The sequence below is a fragment of the Nylanderia fulva genome, unplaced genomic scaffold, assembly GCF_048542155.1.
Source record: "Nylanderia fulva isolate GAGA-0341 unplaced genomic scaffold, ASM4854215v1 Scaffold48, whole genome shotgun sequence".
Lineage (NCBI taxonomy): Eukaryota > Metazoa > Arthropoda > Insecta > Hymenoptera > Formicidae > Nylanderia > Nylanderia fulva.
Genome location: NW_028190565.1, coordinates 343,550 through 362,177, shown reverse-complemented (window position 1 = coordinate 362,177; position 18,628 = coordinate 343,550). Strand labels below are relative to the sequence as shown.

General features: G+C 26.2%; 4 protein-coding genes across 4 annotated transcripts; all 4 read right to left on the bottom strand.

Annotated features, from left to right (window-relative positions):
• Positions 1-897: 897 nt before the first annotated feature.
• LOC114938780 (odorant receptor 13a-like) lies at positions 898-4,805 on the bottom strand. Its single transcript, XM_085486834.1, has 7 exons — positions 4,768-4,805; positions 4,339-4,602; positions 3,532-4,000; positions 2,429-2,528; positions 2,208-2,333; positions 1,366-1,521; positions 898-990 (listed from the first exon to the last, which is right to left on the bottom strand). The coding sequence occupies exons 1-7, from the start codon at positions 4,796-4,798 to the stop codon at positions 937-939; spliced, it is 1,200 nt and encodes a 399-aa protein (XP_085342960.1). The 5' UTR covers positions 4,799-4,805; the 3' UTR covers positions 898-936.
• Positions 4,806-6,638: 1,833 nt separating this feature from the next.
• LOC114938762 (odorant receptor 13a-like) lies at positions 6,639-10,542 on the bottom strand. The gene is made up of 7 exons (XM_029312830.2): positions 10,481-10,542; positions 10,046-10,315; positions 9,236-9,704; positions 8,123-8,222; positions 7,902-8,027; positions 7,064-7,219; positions 6,639-6,692 (listed from the first exon to the last, which is right to left on the bottom strand). The coding sequence occupies exons 1-7, from the start codon at positions 10,509-10,511 to the stop codon at positions 6,639-6,641; spliced, it is 1,206 nt and encodes a 401-aa protein (XP_029168663.2). The 5' UTR covers positions 10,512-10,542.
• A 1,211-nt stretch (positions 10,543-11,753) lies between these two features.
• Positions 11,754-15,220, bottom strand: LOC114938737 (odorant receptor 13a-like). Its single transcript, XM_029312800.2, has 7 exons — positions 15,109-15,220; positions 14,674-14,943; positions 13,937-14,405; positions 13,344-13,443; positions 13,128-13,253; positions 12,278-12,433; positions 11,754-11,900 (listed from the first exon to the last, which is right to left on the bottom strand). The coding sequence occupies exons 1-7, from the start codon at positions 15,218-15,220 to the stop codon at positions 11,847-11,849; spliced, it is 1,287 nt and encodes a 428-aa protein (XP_029168633.2). The 3' UTR covers positions 11,754-11,846.
• A 1,697-nt stretch (positions 15,221-16,917) lies between these two features.
• On the bottom strand, positions 16,918-18,193 carry LOC146721410 (odorant receptor 22c-like). The gene is made up of 4 exons (XM_085486788.1): positions 18,158-18,193; positions 17,937-18,062; positions 17,370-17,525; positions 16,918-16,971 (listed from the first exon to the last, which is right to left on the bottom strand). Exons 1-4 carry the CDS (start codon positions 18,191-18,193, stop codon positions 16,918-16,920), a joined length of 372 nt encoding a protein of 123 aa, XP_085342914.1.
• Positions 18,194-18,628: the final 435 nt, after the last annotated feature.

Sequence of the window (18,628 nt, the reverse complement as noted above, 5' to 3'; positions counted from 1 at the left end):
ATAGAATATTACTTCACATTTCGTATATGTTCGGTGCGAGGGTATATATATGATGTAATAAGTGCAGTACAATGGACGTGTAAATATTCTTAAATTAAAAGTTTCTTCGTTTTCTCTGTACGAGAAAAACGTTATACATATCTGTAGAGTCTTTATCAAACTATTCTTTTAACACTATTATGTTTGTAATTTTCAAATAAAAAATATAATATAGAGACACATAGGTTTAAATGATGCTATGCATATGTATATGAATATCGAATGAAAAGCTGACTTTTAATTTTATATAGTTATTCTTAAGGATACACACACACACACACATATATATATATAAATATAATTATAAAGTATACATATATGTAATTCTTGGAATTTTTCTTGACGTAAGATTTTACACTTAAAGTCTTATTTTTTCTTCCTCTGTCATTTGTTTGGCAAAATCTTCAAAATAATATATTGTCAATTTTTTAGCAACAATGTGAAAAATGTTACGATTTATTATTATTGTGTAAAATTTGATACAACTTGACTAGTTTCTTCTCGAAAATTGTTTTTTTGCAAATACTGACTGGTAAGATTTAATAATTTTTGTAGAATCCACACAATTAAATTCATCTTACAATATTAAGTAGTGGTAAGCTACAAAACAAATTTCTGTAATCGTTTCTTTAAGAAGCACAAAAACAAGTAACAATAAAAATAAGTTTTAAACATTAAGATTCACTTTTTTTGCATTGAGGAGAAAGTAACTCATGAATCATGAATTCTTGTCAAAACATTATTACCATAAACATATACTCGCACGATAATATATTTTACAACAAATATCATATACATCAAAGTATAAAACTTTACTTCTGCAATAATATTATAACATAATTTTTATTTTCTCGAATAACATAACAATAATACATACAATATATTAGCATATGATTTTCAATTCCGCATTGCTAGCAAAACAGAAATATAACCAGCCATTGTTTTTAGTAGCTGAAAATAATATGATATAAATATCATTATTCAAAAAAAGAGATTAAATATGTATAAAATAATAATTTTTACGAAGAATATATGATTAAGTTGACCTGTTTCCTTTCATTTATGTTTGTTACAAATAATTTCTTATATTTACATAAATATGCGAAAATCTATCATGGAATTAAAGTGTAATAGCAAGGGAATAAATATAACAACAAAAGAATTATAATAAAATATTTGTTAAAAGCTTAGCAGTAAAAGACCTCTTTTCTCTTTATCTTTGTCTTATATTCAAACGCACGTGCAATTAATAATTAAATTTTATTAGATAGGTTATTCGAAAAAGTATATTTAAATTATGTGAAAACAAATTATTAAAACTCTTACGCTGCAAAAAGTGGTCATCCTTAGCGGAAGAACTTTTCCCGCAGTAATACGAAAAGGTTCCTTGGCTACTAACATTAGTAGGATAAGGTTTCTCGCCTTGCGTGGCTCCAATGTATACCATTCAAGATCACAAATAGTTTGATATACAGCGTTGCACTTAAAATAAAAAATATATTACGTACATATATATATAAAAAATATTAATTAATTAAATCTGTGTAGCTTTTTATAATAATATTTAAATATTCGATTAATATTCAAATTTTTTTCGAGTTGTTTGCAATTTTAAAAATAAGTAAAACTTGTAAATTTTTTTTTATTTTTTGTAATTTTAAAATTTTAATTTATAATAAAAAATTTATTTAACTACATATAATGAATAAATCTTAAGTAACATTATAGAAGTAACATTATTATAAACGCAATAAGACACATAAAAGGCCAAAAAGCGAGCAATTGAAACAGTCAGAAATACATAAGATCTAAAAATACTTTAATCACTAACCGATCTAAGTACAATAAGGTCTTAAAATTATTTAAATAAAATCCTAAGTGCCACTTTGAGTTTGTTCGAAAAATAGAATATAACAATATTTCCCTTCATTCACACATTTTAATTTATTATATATTGGCTTCTAATTGATTTGATAATTATTTAACTATATTGAAATGTATCAGTGACCAACAATTGATAATAATCAACACAACTGTATACTTGTAAAAAACATATATTTTTGCGAGAATATATAAAAATTAAAATGTCATTATAATGCATAAATTTAATTGGCTGTTTACCATATAATTCTCATTATGTTTTATATTTATATTTGAGTATAACTTACTTGTTCGGTTATTAAATCTCCTCCGTAACAATAAAAAAACGTTTGCGAAAGCAGACAAATAACACTACTAAGCAAGTAACTTATTTGTGAAAAATTTTCAGCGTTTAATTTTTCATCACTAATAACCTAAATAATATATCTCGTTAATTAATAAAAACAGAATTAAGCGGACAATCACGTCGCATGTATGTCAACAAATTAAATGTCCTACTAGAACTTACAATAAGAATTATAAATCCGCATAGACAAAATACAATACCAAACTGGAGTACCAATATAAACAATATTAATGTATACGTATTTTCGATATTATCGGCGTATCTACATAAACGTATTTTAAAAAATATTATATTACAATTTAAGTAGTCAATATATATAGGTTTGTAATAAATAAAATAAAAAATTCTTTGAAATTAATTGACCAAAAATTAACAATTTTATTAGATTAATAGTTCAGTACTTTTCGATCTTGTGGTTATGATCCTTTTTAAGTGAAGTGTAAGAATACACTAGAAAACATAATATGATGACTTACTTGCTAATACATAAAACATAAATTAAGAAATAAGTTACAAATTAAAAGAAAAAGAAGAACAAAAAAGATATGTGCTTACATATGGTCATTAACATTACATGTAGTCTCCAGTGTTAATGACTATATGTAAGCACATACTTTTCTTGTTCTTTTTTTTCTTTTTAATTTGTAATTAATTTTTTAATTTATGTTTTTATGTATTAGCAAATAAATCATCATATTATATTTTTCCAGTGTATTTTTACCCTTTACTTGAAAAAGATAACAACCACATGGTCGAAACGTAGTGAACTATTAAGTTATTGAAATTGTTGGTTTTTGGTGAATTAATTTTTATATTACAATTTAATTATAATATTAAAATTTCAAATTGTACACAATAATAATTGTACATAATTTTGTATTATTGAATACTTTATATTATATTTACCAAATGATATTTCGGCATTTTTTAATAATAACGTAGAAAAAAGTTCTCAAATCTTGTGTGGTATATAAATATGAACAAGAAATTTGACTAATGAGAAGTCACGAAAGTACAAACTCTTGCAAAACGAGAATCCATTGAATCCAAATCGAATAAAATAAAAAAAAAATATTTATGACTTAATTACATAACCTAAAAGTATTAGTATATATATTGATAAAATTATAGACAAAATATATAAAGTATATTTAAAAATTTTTAATTCATTATTTTAAAATTAAAAAAATTTTTCTTAAGACTTAAATGTATTTTTTCTCATAGATTCTAATAAACTTTTATTACATTGTTATCATCAAATTCACCTGATAAGACGTAAATGAGTAACTATGCTGCTGCTCAGAGCTTTGTTGAAATCTTTGCACGAAACTAAATTGATTATTCGTTGCTTGAAATTCTCCAACTGGCCGCAGATATGAAGAATTACAAATCCTAAGAATGCATTTATAGCAATGAAAATTAATCCTGACAAAAGCATCCCTATGGCTTGAGAGAGAAACGTCAGCACATATAGCAGATCCTTATCAGTGTCGTAGATATAATAGGTCTGTAGCGGTAATAGTTTGTTGCGATCCGTAAGATTCGTTGGATACCTAATTTGTACGCCAAAACAGGGAAGAATAATTAGGGTGGTAAATGACGTTGTCACTATAATGGATCCAAAAATGATTAGAAACCGTGCAATTCGTGCTTGTTTTATCATTACGTCCCTCTCCGTGCTTAATTTTGTCGCTGTCCAATCTTCTGCCATTGTTTCTACGATGGTTAATACGACTTGAAAATATAAAAAAAATAAGCAATATTGTTATACTGTAAAAATTTTTAACTTAGTAATTATTTATATATGTACAAAATAAAGCACAAATTTTTTATATTAATTTTAATTTTAATTTTTATATCTTGCATTATTTTATTTATTTGAACATGTATTGTACAATTCGTGTCAATGGCTTCTAAAGATGAAAGCCTAATTAATGTAAGAAGTGATGTAAATCGTTTATAAATTTTTTATTTCAATTCGATGTGTGACTGTAGAAATAAATCGAGCATTCAAGGGAATTTACGAAGACAATTAAATGTGAACGCTTTACATCAAATAATTCTAAACATACCTGTTTGTTTCCATCGCATAATAACAAATTCTAATAAAATCGTCAAAACAGGTATTGTAAGACGTAAATTGTCTATCATTAGCGCCATATTGCCCCAAACACGTATAAGCGCATGTACAAAAGGAATAGAAACAATAGCTGTCATAATGAAAGCAAATCCCATACGAATGTCAGAATTGAAACTTCTTTTAGTTCCATTGGTTTTTGGCCATAAGCCGACCAATTCTAAACTCAGGCGGTTTATTTTGATTGCCCACATAAAATCTTTCAAGCAAGATTTTTTTAAGTAACTCAGTAATAACAAAATTTTAAATAATAGAAAGAGTATATACATATAACAAATATATATTATTAATATAATTCTAACTTAAAAACATGTTAGAATCGTAATGTATGCTATAAGTAGAAAAATGTATAATAGGCTCGTACCTTTGTAACCTGAAGATTTTGATATGTCCATGTCAAAGATTAACGTGTATATGTTGAAGAGGGGTTGATTGTCGTATCCTTTCCATCCTATAATAAGGTGACTATCACGCATGCTCGCAAAACGAGTGCAATAACCTGATCGCTTCCTCGGAAGATTCATTAAATATTCAAGATGCTACTTTCAGTTGCTAACAAGTTGCCTGTTTTGTAAAAAACTTTATGACTATAAGAATAGTTACGAACATCTGTTTTTTAAAAGGCGGGAAGTATATTCTGTTACTATATATCATCAACGTGTATTAAAAGTTTTTTTTTTTTTTTACTTTATGATGTTTCAGAAATGTGCGTTTTTGAAGTTACAATGCCACGTAATTGCATGTTATGTAGTGGAAAAAGTTTTCTGCGTATAGCAAAAAGCTGCATCAAAAGAGAAAAAAAATTATAACAGAAGGTATAGAATATTACTTCACATTTCGTATATATTCGGTGCGAGAATATATATATATATATATGATGTAATAAGTGCAGTACAGTGGACGAGTAAAAATTCTAAAATTAAAAGTTTCATCGTTCTCTGTACGAGAAACACGTTATACATATCTATAGAGTCTTTCTCGAACTATTCTTTTAACACTATTATGTTTGTCATTTTTTAATAAAAAATATAATATAAAGACACATAGGTTTAAATGATGCGTATGCATATGTATATGAATATCGAATGAAAAGCTGACTTCTAATCTTATATAGTTATTTTTAAAAATACATATATATATAAAAATGAAGTTTATGAGGTATACATACATGTAAATGTTGGAATTTTTTCTTGACGTAAGATTTTTTTATATAAAGCCTTATTTTTTCTTCCTCTGTTATTTGTTTGATAAAATCTTCAAAAATAATATATTGTCAATTTTAGAGCAACAATTTGAAAAATGTTACGATTTATTATTATTGTGTAAAATTTGATACAACTTGACTAGCTTCTTCTCGAAAATTGTGCTTTTTTGCAAATACTGACTGGTAAGATTTAATAATTTTTGTAGAATCCACACAATATTAAATTCATCTTACAATATTAAGATTTGGTAAGCTACAAAACAAATTTCTGTAATCGTTTCTTTAAGAAGCACAAAAACACGTAACAATAAAAATAAGTTTTAAACATTAAGTAATATAAGTATGCTGTCTTCTAAGCTGGGCAATAGAGCCAAGGAAACGAAACGAAAAATTAATTAATTAAACGGAACTGTATCTCAATTTGAGATCCCAAAGTTCCACATATAAATCAATTTCGAAACTTATCACGGCGGTATTTACTAACATCTACTAAAAAGGCAAATGAAAAATATAGGATCGAAAGGGTCTGAATAGCTTAGTTGGTAAGAGCAGTCGCCCGGAAAGTGAAAGACGCGGGTTCGATTCCCGCTTCAGCGACTTTTCGGACCTATATTTTTCTCGCTTATTTCTCCATATGTGAGTTTCGAAATTGATTTATATGTGGAACTTTGGGATCTCAAATTGAGATACAGTTCCGTTTAATTAATTAATTTTTCGTTTCGTTTCCTTGGCTCTATTGCCCAGCTTAGAAGACAGCATACTTATATTATTTATATTGAGAGCCGATAAAAATATTTATTTCTGAGTTTAAACATTAAGATTCACTTTTTTTGCATTGAGAAGAAAGTAACTCATGAATCATGAATTCTTGTCAAAACATTATTGCCATAAACATATACTCGCACGATAATATATTTTACAACAAATATCATATACATCGAAGTATAAAACTTTACTTCTACAATAATAATATAACATAATTTCCATTTTCTTGAATTCAAAACGATAATACATATATTAGCATATGATTTTCAATTCCGCATTGCTAGCAAAACAGAAATATAACCAGCTGTTGTTTTTAATAGCTGAAAATAATATGATATAAATATCATTATTCAAAAAAAGAGATTATATAAGAATAAAATAATAATTTTTACGAAAAGTATGTGATAATATTAACCTGTTTCGTTTTATTTATATTTGTTACAAATAGTTTCTTAATTTACATGAATATTCGAAAATTTATCATGGCATTGAAGTGTAATAGCAAGATAATAAATATAACAACAAAAGAATTATAATAAAATATTTGTTAAAAGCTTAGCAGTAAAGGATCTCTTTTCTCTTTATCTTTGTCTTATATTCAAACGTACGTGTAATTAATAATTAAATTATATTAGATAGGTTTTTCAAAAAAGTATATTTACATTATGTAAAAACAAATTAAAACTCTTACGCTGCAAAAAGTGGTCATCTTTAGCGGAAGAACTTTTCCCGCAGTAATACGAAAAGGTTCCTTGGCTACTAACATTAGTAGAATAAGGTTTCTCGCCTTGCGTGGCTCCAATGTATACCATTCAAGATCACAAATAGTTTGATATACAGCGTTGCACTTAATATAAAAAATATATTACGTACATACATATATAAAAAATATTAATTAATTATATCTGTGTAGCTATTTATAATAATATTTAAATATTCAATTAATATTCAAATTTTTTTCGAGTTTGCAATTTTAAAAATAAGTAAAAATTGAAAATTCTTTTTTTATTTTTTGTAATTTTAAAATTTTAATTTATAATAAAAAATTTATTTAACTACATATAATGAATAAATCTTAAGTAACATTATAGAAGTAACATTATTATAAACGCAATAAGACACATAAAAGGCCAAAAAGCGAGCAATTGAAACAGTCAGAAATACATAAGATCTAAAAATACTTTAATCACTAACCGATCTAAGTACAATAAGGTCTTAAAATTATTTAAATAAAATCCTAAGTGCCACATTGAGTTCCTTCAAAAAATAGAATATAACAGAATTTCCTTTCATTCACACATTTTAATTTACTATATATTGGGTTCTAATTGATTTAATAATTATTTAACTATATTGAAATTTTTCAATGACCAACAATTGATAATGACCAACACAACTGTATACTTGTAAAAAATATATTTTTGCGAGAATATATTAAAATTAAAATGTTTTTATAATACATAAATTTAAGTGGCTACATATTGTATAATTCTCATACTGTTGTATCTATATTTGAGTATGTAACTTACTTGTTCGGTTATTAAATCTCCTCCGAAACAGTAAAAAAACGTTTGCGAAAGTAAACAAATAACACTACTAAGCAAGTAACTTATTTGTGAAAAATTTTCAGCGGTTAATTTTTCATCACTAATAACCTAAATAATATATCTCGTTAATTAATAAAAACAGAATTAAGCGGACAATCACGTCGCATGTATGTCAACATATTATATGTCCTACTAGAACTTACAATAAGAATTATAAATCCGCATAGACAAAATACAATACCAAACTGGAGTACCAATAAAAACAATATTAATGTATACGTATTTTCAATATTATCGGCGTATCTACATAAACGTATTTTAAAAAATATTATATTACAATTTAAATAGTCAATATATATATATAGATCGCTAGTAAATAAAATAAAAAATTTATTAAATTTAATTGACCAAAAATTAACAATTTTATTAGATTAATAGTTCAGTACTTTTCGATCTTGTGGTTACGGTCCTATTTAAGTGAAGTGTAAGAATACACTAGAAAACATAATATGATGACTTACTTGCTAATACATAAAACATAAATTAAGAAATAAGTTACAAATTAAAAGAAAAAGAAGAACAAGAAAGATATGTGCTTACATATGGTCATTAACATTACATAAAGTCTCCAGTGTTAATGACTATATGTAAGCACATACCTTTCTTGTTCTTCTTTTTCTTTTTAATTTGTAATTAATTTTTTAATTTATGTTTTTATGTATTAGCAAATAAGTCATCATATTAAATTTTTCCAGTGTATTTTTACCCTTTACTTGAAAAGGATAACAACCACATAGTCGAAACGTAGTGAACTATGGAGTTATTGAAATTGTTGGTTTATGGTCAATTAATTTTTTAATTACAATTTAATTATGATATTAAAATTTCAAATTGTACACAGTAATAATTGTACATAATTTTGTATTATTGAGTACTGTATTACTCGTATATTTACCAAATGATATTTCGGCATTTTTTGATAATAACGTAGAAAAAAGTTCTCAAATCTTGTGTGGTATATAAATTATTAACAAGAATTTTGACTAATGAGAAGTCACGAAAGTACAAACTCTTGCAAAACGAGAATTCATTGAATCCAAATCGAATAAAAAAAAGAAAAAAGTAAAAAAATATTTATGACACGATCACATAACCTAAAAGTATTAGTATATATGTTGATAAAATGAGAGACAAAATATATATTTAAAAATTTTTAATTTATTAATCAAAATTAAAAAATCTTTTTTTATAACTTAAATATATTTTTTCTCATAAATTCTAATAAACTTTCATTACATTGTTATCATCAAACCCACCTGATAAGACGTAAATGAGTCACTATGCTGCTGCTCAGAGCTTTGTTGAAATCTTCGCACGAAACTAATTTGATTATTCGTTGCTTGAAATTCTCCAACTGGCCGCAGATATGAAGAATTACAAATCCTAAGAATGCATTTATAGCAATGAAAATTATTGCTGACATAAGTATCCCTATGGCTTGAGAGAGAAACGTCAGCACATATAGCAGATCCTTATCAGTGTCGTAGATATAATAGGTCTGTAGCGGTAATAGTTTGTTGCGATCCGTAAGATTCGTTGGATACCTAATTTGTACGCCAAAACAGGGAAGAATAATTAGGATGGTAAATGACGTTGCCACTATAATGTATCCGAAAATTATGAGTAACCGTGCAATCCGTGCTTGTTTTATCATTACGTCCCTCTCTGTGCTTAATTTTGTCGCTGTCCAATCTTCTGCCATTGTTTCTACGATGGTTAATACGACTTGAAAATATAGAAAAAAAAGAAGCAATATTGTTATACTGTACAAATTTTTAACTTAGTAATTATTTTTAAATGTACAAAATAAAGTACAATTTTTTTATATTAATTTTAATTCTTATTTTTATATCTTGCATCATTTGATTTATTTGAACATGTATTGTACAATTCATGTCAATGGCCTCTAAAGGTAAAAGCTGAATTGATGTAAGAAATGATGTAAGTCGTTTACAAATTTTTTATTATAATCTGATGTGTGACTGTAGTAATAAATCGAGTGTTCAAAGAAATTTGCAAAGATAATTAAATGTGAACGCTTTACATCAAAATAATTCTAGACATACCTGTTTGTTTCCATCTCATAATAACAAGTTCTAATGAAATTGTGATCACAGGTATTGTAACACGTAAATTGTCTATCATTAGCGCCATATTGCCCCAAACTCGTATAAGTGCATGTATATAAGGAATACCAGAAACAATAGCTATCATAATGAAAGCAAATCCCGTACGAATGTCAGAACCGAGTCTTCTTTTAGCGACTTCATCAGTTTTAGGCCATAACCCGACCAATTCTAAACTCAGGCGGTTTATTTTGATTGCCCACATAAAATCTGTCAAGCAAGATTTTTTTAAGAAACTCAGTAATTACAAAATTTTAAATGATAGAAAGAGTATATACATATAACACATATGTATTCTTAATACAATTCTAACTTAAAAACATGTTGGAAATTTAACGTATATCGTAAGTAAAAAAATGTGGAATAGGCTTGTACCTTGGTAACCTGAAGATTCCGACATGTCCATGTCAAAGGCTAACGTGTATATGTTGAAGAGGGGTTGATGGTCGTATCCTTTCCATCCTATAATAAGGTGACTATCACGCATGCTCGCGAAACAAGTGCAATAACCTAATCGCTTCCTCGGAAGATTCATTAAATATTCAAGATGCCACTTTCAGTTTGCTAACAAGTTGCCTGTTTTGTAAAAAACTTTATAACTATAAGAATAGTTTCGAACATCTGTTTTTGAGGAGGCGGAAAGTATATTCTGTTACTTTATATCGTCAACGTGCATTAAAAGTTTTTTTTTACTTTACAATGTTTCAGAAATGTGCGTTAAATTTGAAGTTACAATGCCATGTAGTGGAAAAAATTTTCTACGTATAACAAAAAGCTGCATCAAAAGAAAAAAAATTACAACACACAAGGTATAGAATATTACTTCACATTTCGTATACTATATGTTCAGTCTAAGAATATATATATAATGTAATAAATGCAGTACAGTGGACGTGTAAAAATTCTTAAATTAAAAATTTCTTTGTTCTCTGTATGAGGAAAACAATATACATATATATCTATAATCTTTATCGAACTAGTTTTTTAACATTATTATATGTTTGTAATTTTCAAATAAAAAATATTATTTAAAGACATATAGATTTATATGATATATACATATGTATATGTATATATATAAACGCCGAATCAAAAGCTAACTATTAATCTTATAGCTATCTTTAAGAATACATATGTATATAAAAATATATACGTTTATGAAGTATACATACATGTAAATGTTGGAATTTTTTTTCACGTAAGATTTTTCATTTAAAGCTTTATTTTTCTTCGTCTGTCATTTGCTTGGCAAAATCTACAAAAATAATATAATCTTAATTTTATAGCAACAATTTGAAGAATGTTACGATTTATTATTATTGAATACAATTTGATACGACTTGACTGGTTCCCTCTCGAAAATTCAACTTTTTTGCGAATATTGACTGGTAAGATTTACTAATTTTTGTAGAATCCACGCAATTGGATTTATCTTAAAATATTAAGATTTGGTAAGCTACAAAACAAATATCTATAATTGTTTCTCTAAGAAGCACGAAAACACGTAACAAAAAAAAAAGGTTTAAACATTAAGATTCACTTTTTTGAATTGAGAAAAAAGCAACTTGTGAATCATGAATTCTATTCAAAGCATTATTGCCATAAACATATACTCGCACTATATTTTACAACAAATATATCATATACATCGAGCTATAAAACTTTACTTCTGCGATAATATTAAAATAATTTCTTTTTTCTTTAATAACATAATATTAATATATACATTAGCATATTATTTTCAATTCCGCATTGCTAGCAAAACAGATATATAACCAGCCGTTGTTTTTATTAGCTGAAAATAATATAATATCAAAATCATTATTAAAGAAAAGAGATTATATATATAAATAAAAGAACAATTTTTACGAAAAATATATGATAATATTAACCTGTTTCTTTTCATTTATGTTTGTTACAAATGATTTCTTATATTTACATAAATATGCGAAAATCTATCGTGGCATTGAAGTGTAATAACAAGATAATAAATATAACAACAAAAGAATTATAATAAAATATTTGTTAAAATTCTTGCAGTAAAAGGCCTCTTTTCTCTTTATTTTTATCTTATATTTAAAAGGATGTGCAATTAATAATTAAATTTTATTAGATAGGTTATTTGAAAAAGTATATTTAAACTGTGTAGAGACAAATTATTAAGTATCTTACGCTGCAAAAAGTGGTCATCTTTAGCGGAAGAACTTTTCCCGCAGTAATACGAAAAGGTTCCTTGGCTACTAACATTAGTAGAATAAGGTTTCTCGCCTTGCGTGGTTCTAATTTATACCATTCAAGATCACAAATAGTTCGATATACAGCGTTGCACTTAATAAAAAATATATTATATATATTTTATATATATATATATATATATATATACATATTTAAAAAATATTAATTAATTATATCTGTATAGTTATTTATAATAATATTTAAATATTTAATTTATATTCAAATTTTTTTCGAATGATTTGCAGTTTTAGAAATAAGTAAAACTTATAAATTCTTATTTTTATATTTTTTAATCTTATTATTCTAATTTTTAATAAAAATTATATTTAACTACATAAAATAAATAAATAATTTTAAGTAACATTATGAACGCAAGAAAACACATAAAAGGCCAAAAAACAAGCAATTGAACAGTCAGAAATACATAAGAACTAAAAATACTTTAATCACTAACCAATCTAATTACATGGTTTTAAAATTATTTGAATAAAATCTTAAGTGCCACTTTGAGTTCCTTCGAAAAATAGAATATAACAGTATTTCCCTTCATTCACACATTTTAATTTATTATATATTGGTTTCTAATTGATTTAATAATTATTTAATTATATTAAAATTGTTCAATGACCAACAATTGATAATGATCAACACAACTGTATACTTGTAAAAATATATATTTTTGCGAGAATATATTAAAATTAAAATGTTTTTATAATACATAAATTTAATTGGCTACATATTGTATAATTCTCATTATGTTGTATCTATATTTGAGTATGTAACTTACTTGTTCGGTTATTAAATCTCCTCCAAAACAGTAGAAAAACGTTTGCGAAAGCAGACAGATGACACTAATTAGTATGTAACTTATTTGTGAAAAATTTTCAGAGTTCAACTTTTCATCACTGATAACCTAAATAATATATCTCGTTCATTAATAAAAACAGATTTAACAATAACGTCGCATGTATGTAAATAAATTATATGTCTTACTAGAACTTACGGTAAGAAATATAAATCCGCATAGACACAACATGATACTGAACTGGATTACCAATAAAAACAATATAAATGTAAACGTATTTTCGATATTATCGGCGTATCTACATAAACAATTTTCAAAAAAATATTATATTACAATTTAATTTTGATGTAAAAATTTCAAATTGTACATAGTAATAATTGTATATAATTTTCTAGTATTGAGTACCTCATTATCTTTACCAGATTATATTTTGGCATTTCTTTCTGATAATGTAGAAAAAAATCTCGAATTTTATGTGGTATATTAAATATAAACAAGAACTTTGACTAATGAGGTATCTCAAAAGTACAATCTTTTGTAAAACGAGAATCCATAGAATCCAAATCGAATAAAAAAAGGAAAAAAAAAACATTTATGATATAATCACATATATCCTAAAAGTATTAGTACTCGTATATATGCTGATATAATTAGAGGATCAAAATATTTAAGATATATTTAAAAATTTTAAATCTATTATTTAAAAATTAAAAAATTTTTTGTATGACTTAAATATATTTTCCCTCATAGATTGTAATAAACTTTCATTACATTGTTATCATCAAACCCACCTGATAAGACGTAAATGAGTCACTATGCTGCTGCTCAGAGCTTTGTTGAAATCTTTGCACGAGACTAAATTGATTATTCGTTGCTTGAAATTCTTCAATTGACCGCAGATATGAAGAATCACAAATCCTAAAAATGCATTTATAGCAATGAAAATTATTGCTGACAAAAGTATCCCTATGGCTTGAGAGAGAAACGTCAGCACATATAGCAGATCCTTATCAGTGTCGTAGATATAATAGGTCTGTAGCGGTAATAGTTTGTTGCGATCCGTATAATTCGTTGAATACCTAATTTGTACGCCAAAACAGGGAAGAATAATTAGGGTGGTAACTGACATTCCCACTATAATGCATCCAAAAATTATGAGAAACCGTGCAATTCGTGCTTGTTTTATCATTACGTCCCTCTCCGTGCTTAATTTTATCGCTGTCCAATCTTCTGCCATCGTCTGTACGATAGATAACATGACTTGAAAATATAGTAAAAATTTTGTATATGTAATTTAATTTTTATTTTTATATCTTGCATGATTTTATTTATTTGGACATGTATGGTACAATGCGTTTCAATGGCCTCTAAAGGTAAAAACTGAATTGACGTAAGAAATAATGTAAATCGTTTACAAATTTTTTATTAAAATCTGATGTGTGATTGTAGTAATAAAAATGAAGCGTTCAAATAAATTTACGAAGAAAATTAAATGTGAACGCTTTACATCAAATAATTCTAGACATACCTGTTTGTTTCCATCGCATAACAACAAGTGCTAACGAAATTGTGATCACAGGTATTGTAACACGTAAATTGTCTATCATTAGCGCCATATTGCCCCAAACTCGTATAAGTGCATGTATATAAGGAATACCAGAAACAATAGCTGTCATAATGAAAGCAAATCCCGTACGAATGTCAGAACCGAGTCTTCTTTTAGCGATTTCATCAGTTTTAGGCCATAACCCGACCAATTCTAAACTCAGGCGATTTATTTTGATTGCCCACATAAAATCTGTCAAGCAAGATTTTTTTAAGAAACTCAGTAATTACAAAATTTTAAATGATAGAAAGAGTATATACATATAACAAATATATATTCTTAATACAATTCTAACTTAAAAACATGTTGGAAATTTAACGTATATCGTAAGTAAAAAAATGTGGAATAGGCTTGTACCTTGGTAACCTGAAGATTCCGACATGTCCATGTCAAAGGCTAACGTGTATATGTTGAAGAGGGGTTGATTGTCGTATCCTTTCCATCCTATAATAAGGTGACTATCACGCATGCTCGCGAAACAAGTGCAATAACCTGATCGCTTCATCGGAAGATTCATTAAATATTCAAGATGCTACTTTCAGTTGCTAACAAGTTACCTGTTTTGTAACAAAACTTTATGACCATAAGAATAGTTTCGAACATCTGTTTTTGAGAAGGCAGGAAGAATATTCTGTTACTATATATCATCAACGTGCATTAAAAGTTTTTTTTTTACTTTACAATGTTTCAGAAATGTGCGTTAAATTTGAAGTTACAGTGCCATGTAGTTGCATCTTATGTAGTGAAAAAAATTTTTTGCGTATAGCGAAAAGTTGCATCAAAATAGAAAGAAAAATTACAACACAGCAGGTATAGAATATTACTTCACATTTCGTGTATGTTCGGTGCAAGAATATACGGTTGTTCCATAATTCGCGAATCACCTTTCATGGGCGGATAGAGCGTGTTAAACTGAATAGAAAATTCATGTATCATTTTGCGATATTCGCAATAATTATTGAGTTATTTATTAAAATATCTAAACGAATAAGCAGGTAGAAATCATTATTTGATCGAGAGGCGGCGAGCGGCGACCAATGTAGTGGCGCCGAAAAGTAAGATGATACTTTTGATACTAAGCGGCACATAACAAATAAGTCATCCGACATGCACACTGACAATCAGTCCGTTTTCTACCCGCTCATTCGTTTAGATATTTTAGTTAATAACTCAATAATTATTGCGAATATCGCAAAATGATACAGGACTTTTCTATTCAGTTTAACACGCTCTATCTGCCCGTGAAAGGTGATTCGCGAATTATGGGACACCCTGTATATATGGTGTAATAAGTGCAGTACAGTGGACGTGTAAAAATTCTTAAATTAAAAGTTTCTTCGTTCTGTGTACGAGAAAAACAATATACATATTTATAGAGAGAGTCTTTATCGAACTATTCTTTTAACACTATTATGTTTGTAATTTTTTAATGAAAAATATAATTCAAAGACATATAGATTTATATGATATATACATATGTATGTATATGTACATGCATAAATACCGAATCAAGAGCTAACTACAAATCTTATAGTTATCTTTAAGTACACATATGTACATAGAATTATAATCGTGATGAAATATACATAGATGTAAATATTGAAATTCTTTTTTCACATGAAATTTTTATTAAAACCCTTATTTTTTTCTCGTTTGTTTTTTACTTGACAAACTTTACAAATATAGGAATATAAAGTTATAATAGCAACAATTTGAAAAATGTTACGATGCATAATTATTGAGTACAAATTGATACGACTTGACTGGTTTTTGAAAATCGTACTTCTTTTGCTAATATTAACGCTGGTAAAATATGATTTTTGCAGAATCCTCGCAATAGGATTCATTTTACAGTATTAAGATTTGGTAAGCTACAAAACAAAAATCTGTAATTGTTTCTTTAAAGTCATAAAAAACGCATAATAATAAAGAAAAATATTTAAGCAATAAGATCCGCTTATTTGAATCAAAAAGAAAACAATTCAAGAATCTTGAATTCTTATCAAAGCATTTTTGCTATAAACATTTATCACACACTCGCACGAGAATACACTTTACAACAAATATCATACATCGAGATATGAAACTTTACTTCTGCAATAATATTAATTTAATTTCCATTTTCTTTAATAACATAATAATGATATATACATTAACATATGTTTTTCAATTTCGCATTGCTAGCAGAAAAGATATATAACCAGCCGATGTTTTTAGTAACTGAAAGTAATATATTATAAAAATCATTATTGAAGAATAGAGATTGTGTACAAATAATATAATAATTATTACAAAAAATATGTGGTAATATTAACCATGTACGTTTTCATTTATATTTGTCATAAATAATTTTTTTAGATTTACATAAATGTAAGAAAAATCTCTCATAGCATTAAAATGTAATAGCAAGATACTAAATATAACAACAAAAATATTATAATAAAATATTTATTAAAAGCTTAGCAGTAAAAGGCCTCTTTTTCTTTTTATCTTTGCCTTATGTTTAAAAGCATGTGCGATTAATAGTTAAATTTTATTAAATAGCTTATTCTATTAATTTTATTAGATAGGTTATTCGAAAAAGTATTTATGTAAAAACAAATTATTAAAAATCTTACGCTGCAAAAAGTGGACATCGTTAGCGGAAGAACTTTTCCCGCAGTAATGCGAAAGGGTTCCTTGGTCATTAACATTAGTAGGATAAGGTTTCTTGCTTTGTGTGGCTCCAATTTATACCATTCCAGATCACAAATAGTTCGATATACAGCGTCGCACTTAATAAAATATATATTATGTATATACACATATAAAAACATTAATTAATTATATGTGTATCTAATTAGAGTATTTAAATATTCAATTAATATTCAAATTATTTCCGTGTGGTTTGCTTAAATATTATTAACATTAAATTTTTTATTTTAATTTTTTGTAATTTTAATATTTTAATTATTTTGAAAAAATTTATTTATAATAAATTAATCTTAAGTAACATTATAGAAATGGCATTATAAAATTAATTAATCTCTGTATATATATATGTAAATATTTATTATCATACCTATGAAATTCTATAGATTATTAATTCTATATAAATTAGAGAGTTATAATAATGCATAAATTTAATTGATTGTATACTATATAATTCTCATTATATTGTATCTATATTTGAGTATGTAACTTACTTGTTCGGTTATTAAATCTCCTCCGAAACAGTAGACAAACGTTTGCAAAAGCAGACAGATGACACAAATTAGCATGTAACTTATTTGTGAAAAATTTTCAGCGGTTAATTTTTCATCACTAATAACCTAAATAATATATCTCGTTAATTAATAAAAACAGAATTAAGCAGATAATCACGTCGCATGTATGTCAACAAATTATATGTCATTCTAGAACTTACAGTAAGAAATATAAATCCGCATGGACAAAATACCATACCGAACTGGAGTACCAATAAAAATAATATTAATGTAAACGTATTTTCGATATTATTGGCGTATCTACATAAACGTATTTTTAAAAAATATTGTTATAATTTAATTTTGATATTAAAATTTACAATTGTACACAGTAATAATTGTATATAATTTTGGTTTGTCGACTGTGACAAATTTATCAGGTTATATTTCGGCATTTTTTACTAATAACGTAGAAAAAGTTCTCGAATCTTGTGTGGTATATTAAATATAAGCAAAAATTTTGACTAATGAGGAGTCTCAAAAGTACAATCTTTTGCAAAACGAGAATCCATTAATCCAAATCAAATAACAAAAAGAAAAAACATTTATGACAATCACATATACCCTAAAAGTATCAGTACATATGTTGATAAAATTTGAGAGACAAAATATTTAAGGTGTATTTAAAAATG

Coding starts and splice junctions, on each gene's coding strand:
- LOC114938780 (XM_085486834.1), bottom strand. CDS start 4,798: ATGGACATATCAAAATCTTCAGGTTACAAAG. Junction 2,529..3,531: donor ACTCATTTACGTCTTATCAG/GTGAATTTGATG, acceptor ACGTTTATGTAG/ATACGCCGATAATATCGAAA. Junction 2,334..2,428: donor GCGGATTTATAATTCTTATT/GTAAGTTCTAGT, acceptor TATATTATTTAG/GTTATTAGTGATGAAAAATT.
- LOC114938762 (XM_029312830.2), bottom strand. CDS start 10,511: ATGGACATGTCGGAATCTTCAGGTTACCAAG. Junction 8,223..9,235: donor ACTCATTTACGTCTTATCAG/GTGGGTTTGATG, acceptor ACGTTTATGTAG/ATACGCCGATAATATTGAAA. Junction 6,693..7,063: donor AGATGACCACTTTTTGCAGC/GTAAGAGTTTTA, acceptor TATTATTTTCAG/CTATTAAAAACAACAGCTGG.
- LOC114938737 (XM_029312800.2), bottom strand. CDS start 15,220: ATGCGTGATAGTCACCTTATTATAGGATGGAAAGGATACGACAATCAA. Junction 14,406..14,673: donor TATGCGATGGAAACAAACAG/GTATGTCTAGAA, acceptor TATATTTTCAAG/TCATGTTATCTATCGTACAG. Junction 13,254..13,343: donor GCGGATTTATATTTCTTACC/GTAAGTTCTAGT, acceptor TATATTATTTAG/GTTATCAGTGATGAAAAGTT.
- LOC146721410 (XM_085486788.1), bottom strand. CDS start 18,193: ATGGTATTTTGTCCATGCGGATTTATATTTCTTACT. Junction 18,063..18,157: donor GCGGATTTATATTTCTTACT/GTAAGTTCTAGA, acceptor TATATTATTTAG/GTTATTAGTGATGAAAAATT. Junction 17,526..17,936: donor GAGATTTAATAACCGAACAA/GTAAGTTACATA, acceptor TATTTTATTAAG/TGCGACGCTGTATATCGAAC.